This window comes from Cinclus cinclus, chromosome 14, assembly GCF_963662255.1.
Source record: "Cinclus cinclus chromosome 14, bCinCin1.1, whole genome shotgun sequence".
In the NCBI taxonomy this organism is placed as follows: Eukaryota; Metazoa; Chordata; class Aves; order Passeriformes; family Cinclidae; genus Cinclus; species Cinclus cinclus.
This window is the reverse complement of record NC_085059.1, coordinates 11,771,265-11,787,116: the sequence shown is the minus strand read 5'-3', so window position 1 is coordinate 11,787,116 and position 15,852 is coordinate 11,771,265. Positions and strand designations below refer to the sequence as shown.

At 40.6% G+C, this 15,852-nt stretch overlaps 1 protein-coding gene across 2 annotated transcripts; it reads left to right on the top strand.

The window, feature by feature from the left end:
• The first annotated feature begins 505 nt into the window (after positions 1-505).
• On the top strand, positions 506-15,549 carry PPP2CA (protein phosphatase 2 catalytic subunit alpha). 2 transcript variants are annotated; one of them, XM_062501945.1, is made up of 7 exons: positions 506-611; positions 11,590-11,799; positions 12,308-12,481; positions 12,663-12,752; positions 13,038-13,199; positions 13,934-14,052; positions 14,798-15,549. In XM_062501945.1, exons 1-7 carry the CDS (start codon positions 510-512, stop codon positions 14,868-14,870), a joined length of 930 nt encoding a protein of 309 aa, XP_062357929.1. In that variant the 5' UTR covers positions 506-509; the 3' UTR covers positions 14,871-15,549. The 2 variants fall into 2 exon arrangements, with proteins under 2 accessions (XP_062357929.1, XP_062357930.1); XM_062501946.1 differs by lacking the exon at positions 506-611 and adding an exon at positions 10,278-11,156.
• The last annotated feature ends 303 nt before the right edge of the window (positions 15,550-15,852 follow it).

The window sequence follows — 15,852 nt, the reverse complement described above, 5'->3', positions numbered from 1 at the left end:
CCCGTGAGGAGCCGGCGCTCGGCACAGAAGGGGCCGGCACAGCCGGCGACCCCTCACAGCCTGGCTCTCGCCTCAGGGCTGTGACCGGCGAGACTGCGCAACGCCCTCCAAGGGACCCTCCCACGGGGAGAGCGCCAGCCGCCGGGAGCCCAGACCGGGGAACGAGGGCCGGGCGGGACCACGGCCACCCACCGCCCCCTCCCCTCAGAGCGCACTCGCGGCCCCGCCCGGGCGCCGCGCATGCGTCGTCATCTCCCGCGGCGTCTCTCTCTTCCCCCCCCGGTGACGTCAGCAGCGGCGGCCATTACACGGTGCGGAGCGAGAAGCGGCAGCTGTGCCGCAGCCGGAGTGCCCCGGGCCGTCCTCTCCCCGCGCCTGCCCGCCTGCCTTGACGCGTTGCGGCCGCCGCCGCTGTGGGGAGCGCGGATCGCAGGGGCCCGCGGGGCGGTGCGGCAGCAGCAGCAGCCGGTGAGGAGGAGGAGGAGGAGGAGGAGGAGGGGGAGAGCGGGATGGAGGAGAAGGTCTTCACCAAGGAGCTCGACCAGTGGGTGGAGCAGCTCAACGAGTGCAAGCAGCTGTCCGAGGGGCAGGTGAAGAGCCTCTGCGAGAAGGTGAGAAGCGAGGGGCTGCGGGGAGGCGGCGGGGCCGGGCAGGGAGCCGCCGGCGGGGGCGGTGCCGCTCAGCCGGGCGGGCGGGGGCTCTCGGACGGGCCGGGGGCTCGGGGGGAGCGGGCCGGGGGCCGGGGCCGGGGCCGGGCGAGCCGCGGCCCCTCGCCTGTGCTGGAGCCTCGGCTCCGCCTCCCGCCGGCTCAGCGCCTCCTAAAATGGCGCCGCGGCCGCGATGGGTCCCTGGGAGAGACCCCCGAGAGACCCCCCCCGGGTCGTGCTAAATGCTAAATCAACCCCCAGTAGCGTGAGTTATTACAATGAAAATAAAAGCTTATAGTAAGCGCTTGGAAATTACGCGCGGTAAAGATCTGCTGCTTTGATTTTTTTTTATTATTATTATTATTTTTCATTATATGAATAAGCAGACATGTTTATAGGTAATTGTAAGTGAGCTTTGGGGTTTTGGTTTCCCAAAGTTTCTGGATTTCACGAAATTCACAGAATTAGCATTCGACATCCTATATAACTCCATATTTTTATGGTGATGGTTTAAAAATGTTTGAGACGTGGATGTTACAGAGCAATGTGTTGTTGATGGAGACGTTCATAGTTCAGAAAGATTGTAAGCCTTCTGTAACCCAGGACAGACTGCGTTTTGGAAATTCAGGAAAATTTTGTTCTGGTAGTGCCCAGAAGCATTTTCCAGTTGAATTGTAATTCTGAATGTAACTTAATAACTGAGGGTTGTTGGTAGTGGGTGGGGGTGTTTTTGGTTTTGTTTGGTTGGTTTTTAATTGTTTGTTTGTTTTTTTTTTTTAATCATTGATGTTGCTGTATTTCTAGACTGAAGGATGGAATATTTGTGAATTTTTTTGGGGAATTGGGTATTAAGGAATACATAAAGTTATGGATGTCCTGGCTTCCAAAGAATCCCGCATACTTGCCACAGGAAGTACCTACGATATTTTAAAATTGGAATCATGCTTTCAAATACTTCATCAAGTTGTTTTGGGAGAAAATTGTTTCGAAAGGACTGTCTATGAACCTAATAAAGCACTTGCAGTGCTTTTGGCCAGACCAGCTCTGCTTCCAGTACATATTTTAGTTCACTTGTATTCCAGCAACTTAACACTGTTTCCATTTGACCTGGGCTGTGTATTTTAAAGGGTGTTGCAAGCGAGTGGCAATGTCACTGCCTGGCTATTTCCACTTGTGTTTCCAATGACGGAAGTTCAGCTTCTTCTTTGTATTGCTTTATGTGAGAGGCAAGTATTTCACTTGCCCATCGTTTATAAACTGATGGGTACTGGGCTCTGGATCCCTGGGTGCGCCCAGAGTACTGAGTGCATGTGGCCCCATTTTATGGGGTTATATGGTAACTTGCAGGACCATGAGGCATGTATAATGTACAAAAAGCGTTCAGTGTACTGGGGGTTTTAGTTCAGTGAGAAGTAGGCATACCACTAGAGTTTCCTTGCAGAATACACAGTAGTCCCCAGTCTTGAGTTTGCACAAAATGACATTTTTGTTTTTTCTTAGTGAAGAACAGAAATCAGCTGTATTTATGGATAAATATGTAATGCTCATCATCAAGATAATGGTAAAGGAGAATAGAAAACTGTCTGACTATGGCGTGCTGAGATGAGCAACTGAGATGAGCAGCCATGAGAATGTGGAAGAGAAATCTTCCAATCACAGTGTTTTTTTGCAGCAGCCTTCATCATGTTGGCTGGGTTGTGTGTGCCGTGTGTGTGGTCAGCACTGTGCGGAGTCCAGCCACAGGGCTGGTGAAGTAAGGGAAAGTCGATTTGTTGCTGATAACTACAGGTGGATTTACTTGGACTTTCTAAGAGTAGTTAAGTTTCTTCATGGTTTCTGAGGCAATGAATTGGAAGTAAGCCCTGAGGCTTGGAATATGTATGAGTTTCCCATCTTCTTGTTTCTGCTGTGTTCATGGAAGTGGGGTGAGAACTCAGTTCTGCACTTTGCTGCTGAGGGACAGCACTGGCTTTAATATGTTTCCATGTTCCCAGCACTGACTCTGAAACCTCGCTGGGTTGTGCTTTGTTTGGACTGTTTAAGTAGTTTCGTGGATGTATGTAATCACATCAAAAGGCTGTTTTTCCATGAATAGTTTAAGGACAGTGTCAAATACAGCTCTTGTTCCAAAGGACAGATAAAGACTGTACTAGGTATAAACTGTTGTTCTTCACCACCCTGAGTTGCAGCTACAGCTAGTTAAAATAAACAATTTAAAAATAAAAAGGGCTTTTTCTTGGTAACACTATTTGATTAGATGGTTTCATTGGCGAGTATTTCTTGATCTGTTGGGGTCTTGTGTGGGCAGAACTGGTGCCTGTCTAATAAGAATAAGCCTAAGGACTCACTTTTATTTCAGTATTGATACCTGAAGAACGTAGCAGCTTTTTACAAACATGATAATTGTGCAGCCGTTTGTGCATCCCAGTTTCTTTTTTGGTGTGTCTGTCACTGAGCCTGGTTACCTGGGTGATGGTGGTGGTGAGAACTGGGCAGAAACCTCTTCCAAGTCTAGAAGTAATTTGTAACCATGAATAATACATTATACTTTCACAAATTATTAGAAATAATCAACCTCTGAGTGACAGTTAAATTATTCTAGGCTTACTGTGTGCTGTGTATTTAGTGCTACATCAGTTGAGTGACCAATTATGTGTGCTTTGCTTCAGCATTTGAGAAGTGCAAGTTCTAAAAAAGTAGTCAAAATATACCCATCCAGTTACTGTTGCATTTCAACAGTGTTTGTCTATTAGTGCTGAATTGGCAGAGATGAAAAGAAGGCCTTTATTGCCAGGTGAGAGTTTTTCCACTGGCCGTTTTGAATAAAGGGTGCTGGTTTAGAGTTTCTTCCCATCCGTTGTGAGGATGGAGGGAAATGGTCTTGTCTCCTCTGTGTATAAATGCCCTTTTATATCACAGGAGCTGGGGGTGTGGTACATTGCTCAGGATGGGTGGGATGGCAGTCTAAAATTGCACAAATGAATGAGGTGAATTTTTGTATAGAGTTGACTTTGTTTATTGCAGAAGGTATCTAGTGCAGGTGGAGGCAGAGGTGTCAAGAGGCACTCCCTTCAAAACACTACTCCATAATTTAGTGAGTTTGAGTGTGGCATCCAATTTTTGGAGAGAGAGAAGACTCTTTGGTCTTATATACTATGTAGAGTGTTCAAGGTTCTTGAACTGCTAGTAAAAGACCTATGTATGGATAGTGCAGTTAATCAAAATATTCTAAAATAAGTGAAGGACTGATACTGGTAAAGGCATTTGAGAAACCTTGATTGAAGTTTTGACTACTGCAGTTTTTGATCTGTAACAATGATATTGGTTACATTTGTTCTTTGATTTGTCACCATTGCTAATTTTTGTAGTGTAGATGTGTTTCTGGCCCATACTGTTCTCTGGTAAGGACCTTGTTCACTATGTATTTTTCTATATTTTTTCCTGTTGTAGAATTTTCACTTTAACACCTGATCTTCCAAGTCAGATGCTTATACCCACTGCAGCTGTGTGGGTTGTGCACACTCATTCACCTTATGTTAAGTGACTTAATTCTGAGAGGACAAGAATGTTTCTGATGGTGCTTTCTTTTGGGTCAAAAAACCCCTATGCAATCAAAGTTCAGTTCCTCTAATGCATGCATGGGGCTTACATGTTCTGTGTATCTCACTCCTGTGTTTTAAGCTGAGTTGTCTGCCCAATTTATTTTTCAGACAGAGGCATGTGTTCCCTTCTTCTTCCTATGGTGTTCAGGAATTGCCTTTCTTAGCAGATTATTTTTGGCCAGAAATGGATTTTTAAACTGTTTCCAACCGCATTTGCAAGGACTTTTCCATTAGCCAGCTTTTGCATTCCCATATCCATCATGTATAACTAACTATTCTTCAGACTAAGATGAGTGTGAAAATTAATGTTCCCGTCTGAACTTGCTGTAAGTCAGCCAAGAAATCTTCCCTAACAGAATTCCCAAGTAGTAAAAGTGGCATCCTGTGTGGTGGGTTGTGCATTGGGCAGGTTTTGCGTCCTTCCACCCCTGACCCTGGCAGAAGAGGAATGTGCAAGCATTGCAGTTCTGCCTTGCCACTGCGCTGGCTTCTGGATTGTGCAGCAAGGGAACTGCTGCCAGTGGTGGGAGGGCCCCTGAGTAGCTGTTCTAGGGGCTCTGGGAGACCAGAGGGTGGTTTGAGGCTCTTTGGCTGCTTTGTTGAACATACTTGGATCAAGTCATTGACAGGCCCATGTAGTTACTTACACCTTCTCTCTGAAGAGTTACAAGTGTAGTGTACAAAGCCTTTTATAACATTTAAATGATTGTGTTTTAGATTATTCTGGAACACTCGAAGAAAATAATTTCATGTACAGTGTTCTGATTTGTTGTGGGTTTTTATGTTTTTTTTTTTTGGTTTCTTTGTTTTGTTTTGTTTTGGTTTTTTTGGTGGTGGTTTGTTTCATTTTGTTTGGTTCATTTTGTTTTGTGTTATAGTTGATAATGAAAAATGGAAGTTGTCTCTTTCCACAGAAGGCATTTGAAGTGCCAACCTTGCCAGCCTTCTCACCTAGTCCAGATCTGCACACAACATCTTGATGTGCCTATAAAAATTAAATCTTGAATGTGCCAGTGAGTGTAGCATCAGCAGCCTTCTGTTTTTTGGTCTTCCTGGGGGTTTTTTCCCATTCTAGTAAGTTCTATAAAAACTGAGTTGTGCTAGCAGTGTGATTTTTGGGTTTTTTGCTTTTTAGTTGCAACATTAGTTGTGATCAAATAGGAGTGGAAGATAGTTGTGTTGTTTTGGTATAGCTTAAGCTAACAGCAGGAAGCACTCCTAAGTCAGAGCAGTTCCTCTTTGAGTTCTGCCAGTTTGAGGCTAAAGACATGGATGAGGATGCAAGACTGATGTCCTTTTCAAATCTACCTGTGCCTCCTTAGATGTCATGGCAGTGCTGCTCTGTGATCGTTTCTGAGCCATTTTCAGTTACTCACCTGGGTTGCCTTGCCCAGCACAAAACCCAGACTTGTCTGGCTGTGTCTGGCAAGAGTTCACAAGGCCTTGTACAACAGATCTGTGTGAGGGGAATCACAAGAGCAGGGATTCAATTTTCACTCTTGCTTAGGGACCTTTGAACACTATACCTGTATTCAGTAATGCTCTTGTTCTTTTTCTTCAGGTAGTATATATTAAGCTGGAAAAAACTTATTCCTGACTAAAGAATGAATATTGGAGCTCAGTTACTCAATAGCCAGGTCTCCAATATTTCTGCTGAATATTTTGAACATGCCTTCCAATACAGGTATTTTTTGTTTGCTGGTTAGTTCTAAACTTTATTGAATTTTGACATGCCATCCTCCAACTGGTGTCCTGACTGTGCCAAGCTGTGTTGAAGTTACTGGAACAAAAGGGTTGAGAACTTTGAGTTCATTGCATGAAGCTGGACGATGTTTATATCAGGCACAACTAGTTTGGGAATAGGTTTAGACTGTTTCTTTTTTAACGTATTGAATGATTAAAAATTAATACAGCTTGTTCTACAGAGGGGACTAAAAAACATCCCTGTAAGTGGTCAGCTTCCTGCATTGCTGTCACTGCTGTGTTTCTTGGAACTCCCATGAGGCAAGGAGGGCATAAGGGTTCCTGAGTTATTTGGCTGCTTATACTTTTTAGAAGAGTTTTTTCTTGATTATTCTTCAGTTTAAAGTTAAAGATACTAATATCTTTTGTATGAAGCAAAATAATTACACAGTTCTTTCAGAAGACCCTCTTCCTATCCCCACTGCTCTTGTCAACTACTGATTGATAAATCAGTATTTCCCCTTCTCCCAGAGTCGCCACTTCTTCTGAATGTGTAATGGCATTACTGATCTTTTCAAATGGAAATGTTGCAGTGACTATCAAGGTTTCCAGTGGTGTCAGTCCTTACTTTTGTAATACAAAGGAAGGGAGGGTTGTTTGGCAGAAGTTCGTTGCTTGCATCCTTTCTTGTAGGCCTTCTAGAACTTAGGGGCAATAAAGGAAAGTAGTTGTCTTATTTTAATCTTGCAGCAGTCCTGGCGTTGGGGTTGCTGTTTTGGTTGGCTAAGATGCTGTATTTAAACTGCTCTCTCTTCCCACCGAACAGCAGAGATTAGAAATGCTAGTCACAAATCCATAGAGAAAGCAGATGCATCATCTAATGTCCTGGCAAAAGAGTATTTTGCTGCTCGGTATTTCTATGTGGATGGAAATCCTGGTTTTACTTATTTTGGAATACTAAATTATTAAATGTCAATGGGGAGCTTTGAATTTTAATTTTGTTCCTACTTACACATTCACACTGAACTCCTTAGTGGATTGCAAAGTTCAGGATAAATCAGTTTCCCATTTGTGTTGTGTAATCTGACTGCCATGCCTCATTCACTGAAAGGTGTTATTGGAGGCTTCATTTTTCTAGTTTTGTTTAAAACCTCAGTGAATGAAAACACCTTTTGCTTTAAAAAATAAGCCCATCTTTTGTCTGACCCTGCTCTCTTTTCTTCCCATGTAAGGAGGAGTGGGGGAAACTGTAGAAGGGTTAGTGACTGTAATGGATGACTTTGCTTAGAACTGGAATCTTTTCCAGGTCATGATGTTTGAACAGCTAAAAGCAGTATTCATCCCAATTAGCTGATCATTGTACCTTTAGTCATGTCCGGTGCACCTTGGTGAGAAAAAAGAAATTATGGGTGTGGTCAAAGTCTTCAATCTCATCAAAATACGTTTATGCTAACTACAAACAACTATTTCTTAGTTACATTGGATTCTTCTCATTATACACTTTACTAGACAGCATGGTGGGCTGCAGTTGTGAATTCTGTCTGCCAAGAATGATGCGTTACCATCTGCAACCATGACTTAGGGGCTGTGTTGTCTATTTAAAATAATGGTTGTATATTTTTTACTGAGTTAGTAGTGGTAATCTTTTGATGAGTGCTTCATAGTGCTGTTTCAAGCATTGATTTACAATTCTACACAGACACAGTGATGTTTGTTTGATTGGGTCTTGCTATTTTCTTTTATGTGCCCCAGAGTTTTTCAGGATAGATAATGGGCTGAGTTGTCAGAGCTCATGCTAGAATGTAGGGACCTAAGAAGGGGTTGGAATAATTATGAAATACCTGGTGTATTTTAGAAACACTGAGGAATTTGGGTATGGATTAATTCCAAGGATTTTGCAGAAATGGACCACTAGAAATCATTTCTTTGAAATAAGGTTGATGATGTACACTGCTTGTGAGGGGAACTTGCTTATCCTCAGTACAGAGGAAGTTGAGGAAGTAAAATGGATGGCTTATGGCTTTTGTGGTACTTGACTCTGAGCCTTAATTTGTGGTATATAGGATAAAAATACTTGGAGGCAGAAGGGGAAATAAGAGACACATCTGCATGCATACAACCCATGCATCTCATTAAATAAACTGAAGATCTGAGAGTCATATGGTAGTGGCTTTAATAGCCATCTTTTCAAAATTCTTATCCATGGCAGTTCATACACTTGGATCTTGTACTGTCTTAAAACAGCAAAGCTGATCTTTGTGTTTTGAGAACAGCATTTTGCAGAGATGTGCTTTGTAAACAGAGCCACCAAAGCAGCTTGGTACTGTTCAGCTGTGCCTTTGAATGATGTGCAGCAGGTCAGGAACAGTTTAATTCTTAAGTACTAGTTGTGTTTTTACACAGTGTTGCTCTTTTTATAGTAAAGTGAAAACTGTTTGCTTGTGTGTTTGAACCAATGTTAGATTTATTCTTGTTGAGTTTTGGGATTCTACAAAATTTTTCTTTATAGTGACTGAGTAAGCCAGTATCAAGTCAGAATGAATTTCAATCACTGACTAAGCTGAAATGTGTTTGATGTGTGCTTATTGTTTGAACTTTAAGAGTGTTGTGAGTAAAATGTGACTTTCTACCTCAGCAGTAGTTTATGACAGCATTGCACTTGTTTTTTGTTACAGTCTTCTTGTGTAACTGTCTCACAGCTGTGTTTATGTCTTTGACTTCATTGGTAATTGTCTGTAAAATTAGCATTTATCAACTTGAAGTAACATGTTCTTTGCAGTCTTACTTTGTATGTGTTTGCACTGTATTTTGAAATCTGAGTGTAGTGCTGAAGAAATAAACTGATTCAGAGGCATTATTTTGCAACTGTAATATAGTAGGTTGTTAACACGTTTTTGCTTAAGCACCACAGAAGTTTGATTTGTGGTGGTATTCTACTATGTAAAAAAGATTGAGTGTTGGAAGTGTAAAGAAGTTCAGGGCTGTCTTAACAGTAGGAATTGTTAATAACTGAAAAAAGGAAGAGATACAAAAGAATTAATAGGTGCTTAAGAAAATCTGTTTGTTTCTGAATTTTATCATTATTTGTCCTGATGATAGGTGGTGAAGCCTAGATGTTTAAAAAAATGTTGATACCAAATTACTGCATGGTTGCACTGTTATCCTTTGTGGCAGTAGGTCCAGGGATAGGTCCTGGGGTGTTTGAAGTTCAGGGGGTGGTGTGTGCATGTCTTTCCTAGTTCTCCTTTGTCAGATGGGTGGATCAAGGAGTTTCCTACCTTCTGCTGAAGGATGCTGAAGAATGCTCTACTGCTTCCTCTATGAGGAAGTGTAGGAGAGCTGCTGGTGGGAAGTCCATTCGTTGGAGGGAAGGATGGGTAGGGGATGGAGCTGTGACTTGGCGAGTAAGCAGCACCATCAAGAATCAATAAGAAGAGGGAGTGGAACCAGGTGGAATTGCTCTGTGTGTTCCTGTACAAGATCAGGAGCACAGATACTGCAGGAGCAGTATTAGTGATCACTTACCATTGTGAAGTTGCAGTATTAAATGTGCTGTTGTCTTACGAGCTTGTGTTTGTATTGTTTCAGTATATTAAAAGTCCTTTTTTTTTTTTTTACCTTTTTATAGGAATTTATTTATTGTGAAATTTGGGGATATAGTAGACTGCTTGTTGGTGGCTTGTTTTCAGGATGTTTTTTTTTTCTACCTTCAGCTCTGCTGAAGCTCCTTTATAGAGCCAAATAGTGTTTAAGCACCTGAGTATGTGCCACTTCTAATACTGTGGGACATAAGACTGTAAACTAGCTAAACAGTTCATAGCACAGTGTTGCATTAAACTGGTTTTAGAACATGGAAATGCACCAGCATTCCTCCACTGCAGGATTTAAACAGAAGTTGCTGTTTTTGCAAGTTGACCTGGAACAGTCTTTTTCCATCAGAGTAGATGTCTGACTTCTCTATGTGTTTGGTCACGTGCATATCTGAGTGATTTAATATTTCAGAAACTGAGGAAGCAACAACTCAGTTGCTGAAAACTCTGCCATTCTCAGCACAAATGCTGCATACCTTTGATAAAAAAATGAATGCTGCATTCTTTGTGCAGTGCTTCAAGTGTGTTAAGAAAATCTCATGTTAGAAACATTCTCATTAAAGAGCAAGGGTTTTTTATATCAAAGTGATATAAAATATACTTATTTTATATCAAGATAAGTATCTGTGATGTTCTCTGTCAAAAGGAGAACTAAGCTGGCTAATGCTCGGAATGTAAGACAGTATTAGAGGAGGCTAAGGCTGTTAAAACACTTTCAAAACATCCGGTGAGTGTCACTGCATTAAAATTAAGTCAGGCTATCTTAAAATAAATCTGCACTTTTAGCATCTACCACAAGCCAGGAATGACCTATCTTTAGTGCTGGGCACAGAGCAAGTGGAAAATGTCATATGAGACTGACTTTTGATGTAAATCTGTCTGCAGAGTGACATCTAAAGCTTTGTGTTGTGCAGGGTGCTTAGCCATGCTGTATTTTTTGCATTTCTTTGCAGTGAAACATTGAGTTTCATTAATTTCCATCGTTTAACTTAGGTGCTGCTTCTGTTTGAAGTGGTAACCATGGTGGTCAGCCAGAATGATGTGTGGAACACTGACACCACTTTTGGTTGGTATTATCAGCCACTGTATTGTAGACAACTTGAGTTACAGAATAGAATATAGTTTTTTATATATTCTCTTGTAATTTAGGTAATGAGGTAGAAAAGGATCCTTTTTGAATAGGAGCATTTACTCCTGAAAAACAGGGAAGTCTTAGTAGTAAACTGGTCAACTTGTTACTATTTATATTTCTAATACCTTCTTGATTTAGCAAATTATTGTGGCATGTATCTTGTGACTGTTCTGAGAACAAATTGTAACAACTGTCTTGCATTATTTCAAAATTACCTTTCTGGTGCTATATATAGCCTATGCTTCTTCATACAAATTACCTTTGTCTGCAACTTCTATAGACACATTTTTTTGGGAAAAAAATGGTGATGAGAAAGATCTTACCCAGCTTTGGTTTATGAAGAGACAGCTTGATGTTTTAGTCTGTGTTTAATCACAGAACTTGTTGAGGAAATGTGCACAGGTAATGACCTGCTCTGTAATTGCTGGTACCGGTGGATGTTCTCATTCTGCTTCATGCAGGATTCCCTCCCTTTGCAGGTGGGTTGAAGATGTTTGTACAGGTGAGTGCCAAGGTGTTGGTAGTGTTTGAGCGTGTCTGAGTTTGGGCTTTTGGAAGTAAGATGGGTTGACAGGGTTTTTAGATTTAATTTTTCAAAATATTTAAAAATTTTAAGTTCCAGCAGTGATGATCATTGTTCTATGCTTTGCAGAACCATTTTTGTGGCAAGTCTGAAGTTTTACTTAAGATATCTGTCCTCAAGGAGGAAAAAAAGCCATGTAACTAATTACTAATGTGGGGTTTCATAAAGTGAAATGCTGGTTTTAGATAAACAGCATTTAAGTGAAGATACCTCACCTCAGGTGCTTCAGAGAAGGAAGGGACAAGAGCTCCTAAAGAGAGCAGCAGGTAGCAGAGTTGGAAGTAGAGCGTGCTTTGAATAAAACAGCTCTTCATAGACAAACTCAACATTTATGTGCTTTTTTGCTTTATAGGCTAAAGAAATTTTGACAAAAGAATCCAACGTACAAGAAGTGCGATGTCCAGTCACGGTCTGTGGAGATGTCCATGGACAATTTCACGACCTCATGGAACTCTTCAGAATTGGAGGCAAATCACCAGACACAAATTATTTGTTTATGGGGGACTATGTTGACAGAGGATATTATTCAGTTGAAACAGTCACATTGCTTGTAGCTCTTAAGGTAACTTTGCTTCTCAGCTTTAGTTTTGTATAAAATAGATCATTACTATCCTGACTGCACTTAATATCTATTACGATTTTCACTGCATTGGTAACCGAGGTACTGAAACTGACTTCTTGGCTGTCTTAGTTTTCTAAGTCACTTCTTAAAAATATTATTATAAAAATGTTCAGGTTCAAGCCTGAGCTTTATCTAAAATGAGTGTTCATTTTTCACTTGCCTAAGTAGCAATCTTTAAGAATTTGCTTGGAGAGATCAGCTTAATGCACAGGTGTAGTGAAGTCCACTAGTAATAATAAATGCAACTTGTAATTAATCTCAGAAGTACTCAGCAGCTGAAGATTTGAAAAAAACAATTCCTTTTTTTTTACCTCAAAGGTTATAATTGAATCTTCAGGATGGTTTGGTTTAAATTGCTTTATTGCTGTGTGGCAGGTATTGAGGAGTGCAGATTCTGTTCTGGGGAAGAGTTGCTCATTGATGTGCTAAAATAAACTGTTCTGTTTAGGTCCGTTACCGTGAACGTATCACAATTCTTCGAGGGAACCATGAAAGCAGGCAAATCACACAAGTTTATGGTTTCTATGATGAATGTTTAAGGAAATACGGAAATGCAAATGTTTGGAAATACTTTACAGACCTTTTTGATTACCTGCCTCTAACTGCCTTGGTGGATGGCCAGGTATGTTGACATTTGATGAAGTTCAATGCTTTGGATTGTAAAGGGAGATCTTAACGCTGTATTCTGTCAGCTCTCATCTTTAAAACAATCTCATGCAGTTTTTTCTCATAATCATGTATTCTAAACAGTTCCAACTGCACTGATTAATGCAAATAAACTTCATGTTTCTTAACTTTTGCAGATTTTTTGTCTACATGGTGGCCTCTCTCCATCCATAGATACACTGGATCACATCAGAGCACTTGATCGCTTGCAGGAAGTTCCCCATGAGGTACTGAAAAATAATTTTCTAAGCCAATGAGATTGATGAAGCATGTATTGGGGGGGTAAAGTTCACAGGCTGAAAATGAAATTCAAATCAACTTAGCAATATTGAAGTGCTGTATTCCTGTTCTGGATTTTTTTAAAGGAAAAATGAGGGGCATATCCTTGCTTAAGGAAATAATCTGAAGTCTCATAGTTGTGCAGGGATGGTGCAAGTGCAAGTTTTTTTGGCTTTTGTTTTGTTTTGGTTCTTTGTACTTCACCTCTGAAACATCATTTACATGTCTTGCAGGGTCCCATGTGTGACTTGCTATGGTCAGATCCAGATGATCGCGGTGGCTGGGGAATTTCTCCTCGAGGTGCAGGTTACACATTTGGACAGGATATTTCAGAAACCTTTAACCATGCTAATGGCCTTACATTGGTTTCAAGAGCTCATCAGTTGGTAATGGAGGTGAGCAGGACAGCCTGTGTATATTCAAACTTTGGATTGTGTCCTTGGTCCATTTATTGCATGTTCTGTGTGTCAGAGATGTGCATGAGCTGCTGTGACAAGTTTCCTCCAGAAACTTGACCTTGACAGTATTCATGTGCTGTTAAGGAGTTTGACAGTAGAGTAACCTTTGTTTTGGCCTTGTTTTCCTGAAAATTTACAGTAATAGCCCAAACCAGGTGTTGGTACTAGATGTGGTATTGCATTTTTATGTAGATAGAGGTTTTCAAATGTGTCTCTTGGAAAAAAGGTGTAATTTTTCCTTTTAGCCTGGATGTATGCTTTTGTTCTTGGTCTCTAGTTAGTCCTAGCAGTTCAGATTTTTAAGTGCATGTCTGGACTCTGGTTTTGGTAATCACAGTTGAAGGTTCAGTGTAGATTGTGTACTTCAGAATTGCTGTTTTAACTCTTTATTGCTAATGCAGTGGAGGAATCTTGCTAGGTGGTTTGTTTTCTGGACTTGCTTTTTTAATGTCTAGCTCATATTTGCTAGTAGGAAGCAACCTTTGAAGGCCAGAATTCCTTCTTACCCTTTTTATTTCTGGAAGAGAAAAAAGATAGAGCCTTAAGCTTATTTAAAGTAACCCTAGAAATGCCACTTAGGGCTCTGTGCATTAAAAGGTTAGTTTGTAGTCAGGTGGTTACACGGGGTACATTAACTTGGTTTTCGTAATTATTTGTTCCTTCCTCTCCAGGGGTACAACTGGTGCCATGATCGGAATGTAGTAACAATTTTCAGTGCTCCAAATTATTGTTACCGTTGTGGCAACCAGGCTGCAATTATGGAACTTGATGATACTCTAAAATACTCCTTGTAAGTATGTTTAAAAATTAGAATTATGCTGCCCATGATTTTAATATACCACTTAATTGTGTCAAAGTATGGGCTTTTTTCACTTCTAAGCTTTTGGGAGATGGAGTGGGTGTGGAATTGTTGGGTTAGTACATTTCAAGTATTGGATTCAAGCCTCTGGAGCTGTTGAGATCTTCTCTATCAGATGGAAATGAGACTCCTCATTTTTGTTTTATATAACTACCTGGATTTTAATGGCTTACTGTGTAGGAATGTGATTTGAGAGCATGAGTAGCCTGTCACATCTAAGGTAATGCCTTCATGTTGGTCTTGGGTGGGAGATTTTTGGGATCTTTGAATTCTTCAGGTGTTGGGATGTCAGCTTTTTGAATGAGATTTCTAATTAACTGTTGCAGCAGCAACTTTACTGATAAATGAGGCAAAAGCACTGTGCAAACTGCCCTCTGAAAATAACTGGAGACTTTAACTTTCTGATAGATACTAATCTTCAACTAGCTTGAATCTTAAAGCTAAAATTAATCTATCTCCAGGTCTTTATGGTAAGAGGAACTTAAAAATGTGATGGTTCAAAGTACACACTAATAGGCGTGGAAGAGCTGAAACACTTGTTCTAGATTACTTAACTTGGTTGATAAAACTTGCAAAGACTGATCTGTGTTAAACCACTGCTCCTGTAATTCATGACTAGAACATACCTGAATGTAAGCTGAGCTCTTGTGTTTTCATTGATGTCTGTGCTCTTCAGTTTGCAGTTTGACCCGGCACCACGTAGAGGTGAGCCGCATGTTACTCGTCGCACCCCAGACTACTTCCTGTAAAGAGATTTTAGACCTGTACAGTATTGCCATGAACCATATGTTGACCTAAAGAAAATGGGAAGAGCAACAGTAACTCCAAAGTGTCGGAAAGTATTTAACATTCAAACTTTGTTTTCACATGGACCAAAAGACGTGCCATACTCAATACAAAGCCTCTTGTCATCAACAACTGTGACCACTTTAGAATGAACCAGTTCATTGCATGCTGAAGCAACATTGTTGGTCAAGAAACCAGTTTCTGGCATAGCGCTATTTGTAGTTACTTTTGCTTTCTCGGAGAGACTGCAAATAATATGTAGACATTAACACCTCGTGAATACATTTAACTTTCCATTTAGCTATAGCTTTATTCAGCATGACTGTAGATAAGGGTAGCAGCAAACAATCATTGAAGCTTAAAGAACATTTTTAAAATAAGTACCAAGGCCTCATATTTGTTCTGAAACTGTTTGTTTTATTTTTCAGGGAATACTGTTTAATTTAATTGTATTGATTTTTTTTTTTTTTTTTTTTTTTTTGTCTGCACTCAGTTCCCTTTTCCACTCTGCCCTACCATATTGACCCTTGTAATTGTCCAAGGATAGTGAATTACTTTGAACAGAACTGTTTTTTTTTCTGTAAAACAATGTTACTGCAGGACAGAGCTGCAGTGTTTTTCATAATAAACTTGTGAACTAAGTATGGAAAAATGTCAAAATTCTAATTGCATCTCAGGTCAACTGTGGTTTAATAAACTAACATGTAGCTGGATGGGTTTTATAAACTTGCATAGAAATATCCACCCTATAAATAAACTAAAACTGAGGTGATTTGTAGTGTACTGGAAAACTGACCTTTAGAATCCTGTCCCAGGTGTCTGGGCCAATGTCTCACAGCTGAGAACACCTTGCTGGTTACTCACATGTTTCTCTTTCCCTCTTGGTGCTCTACTGAAATACTCAGAAATGGAAAAATATAGGTTCACTTAACTGATTGCGTATGG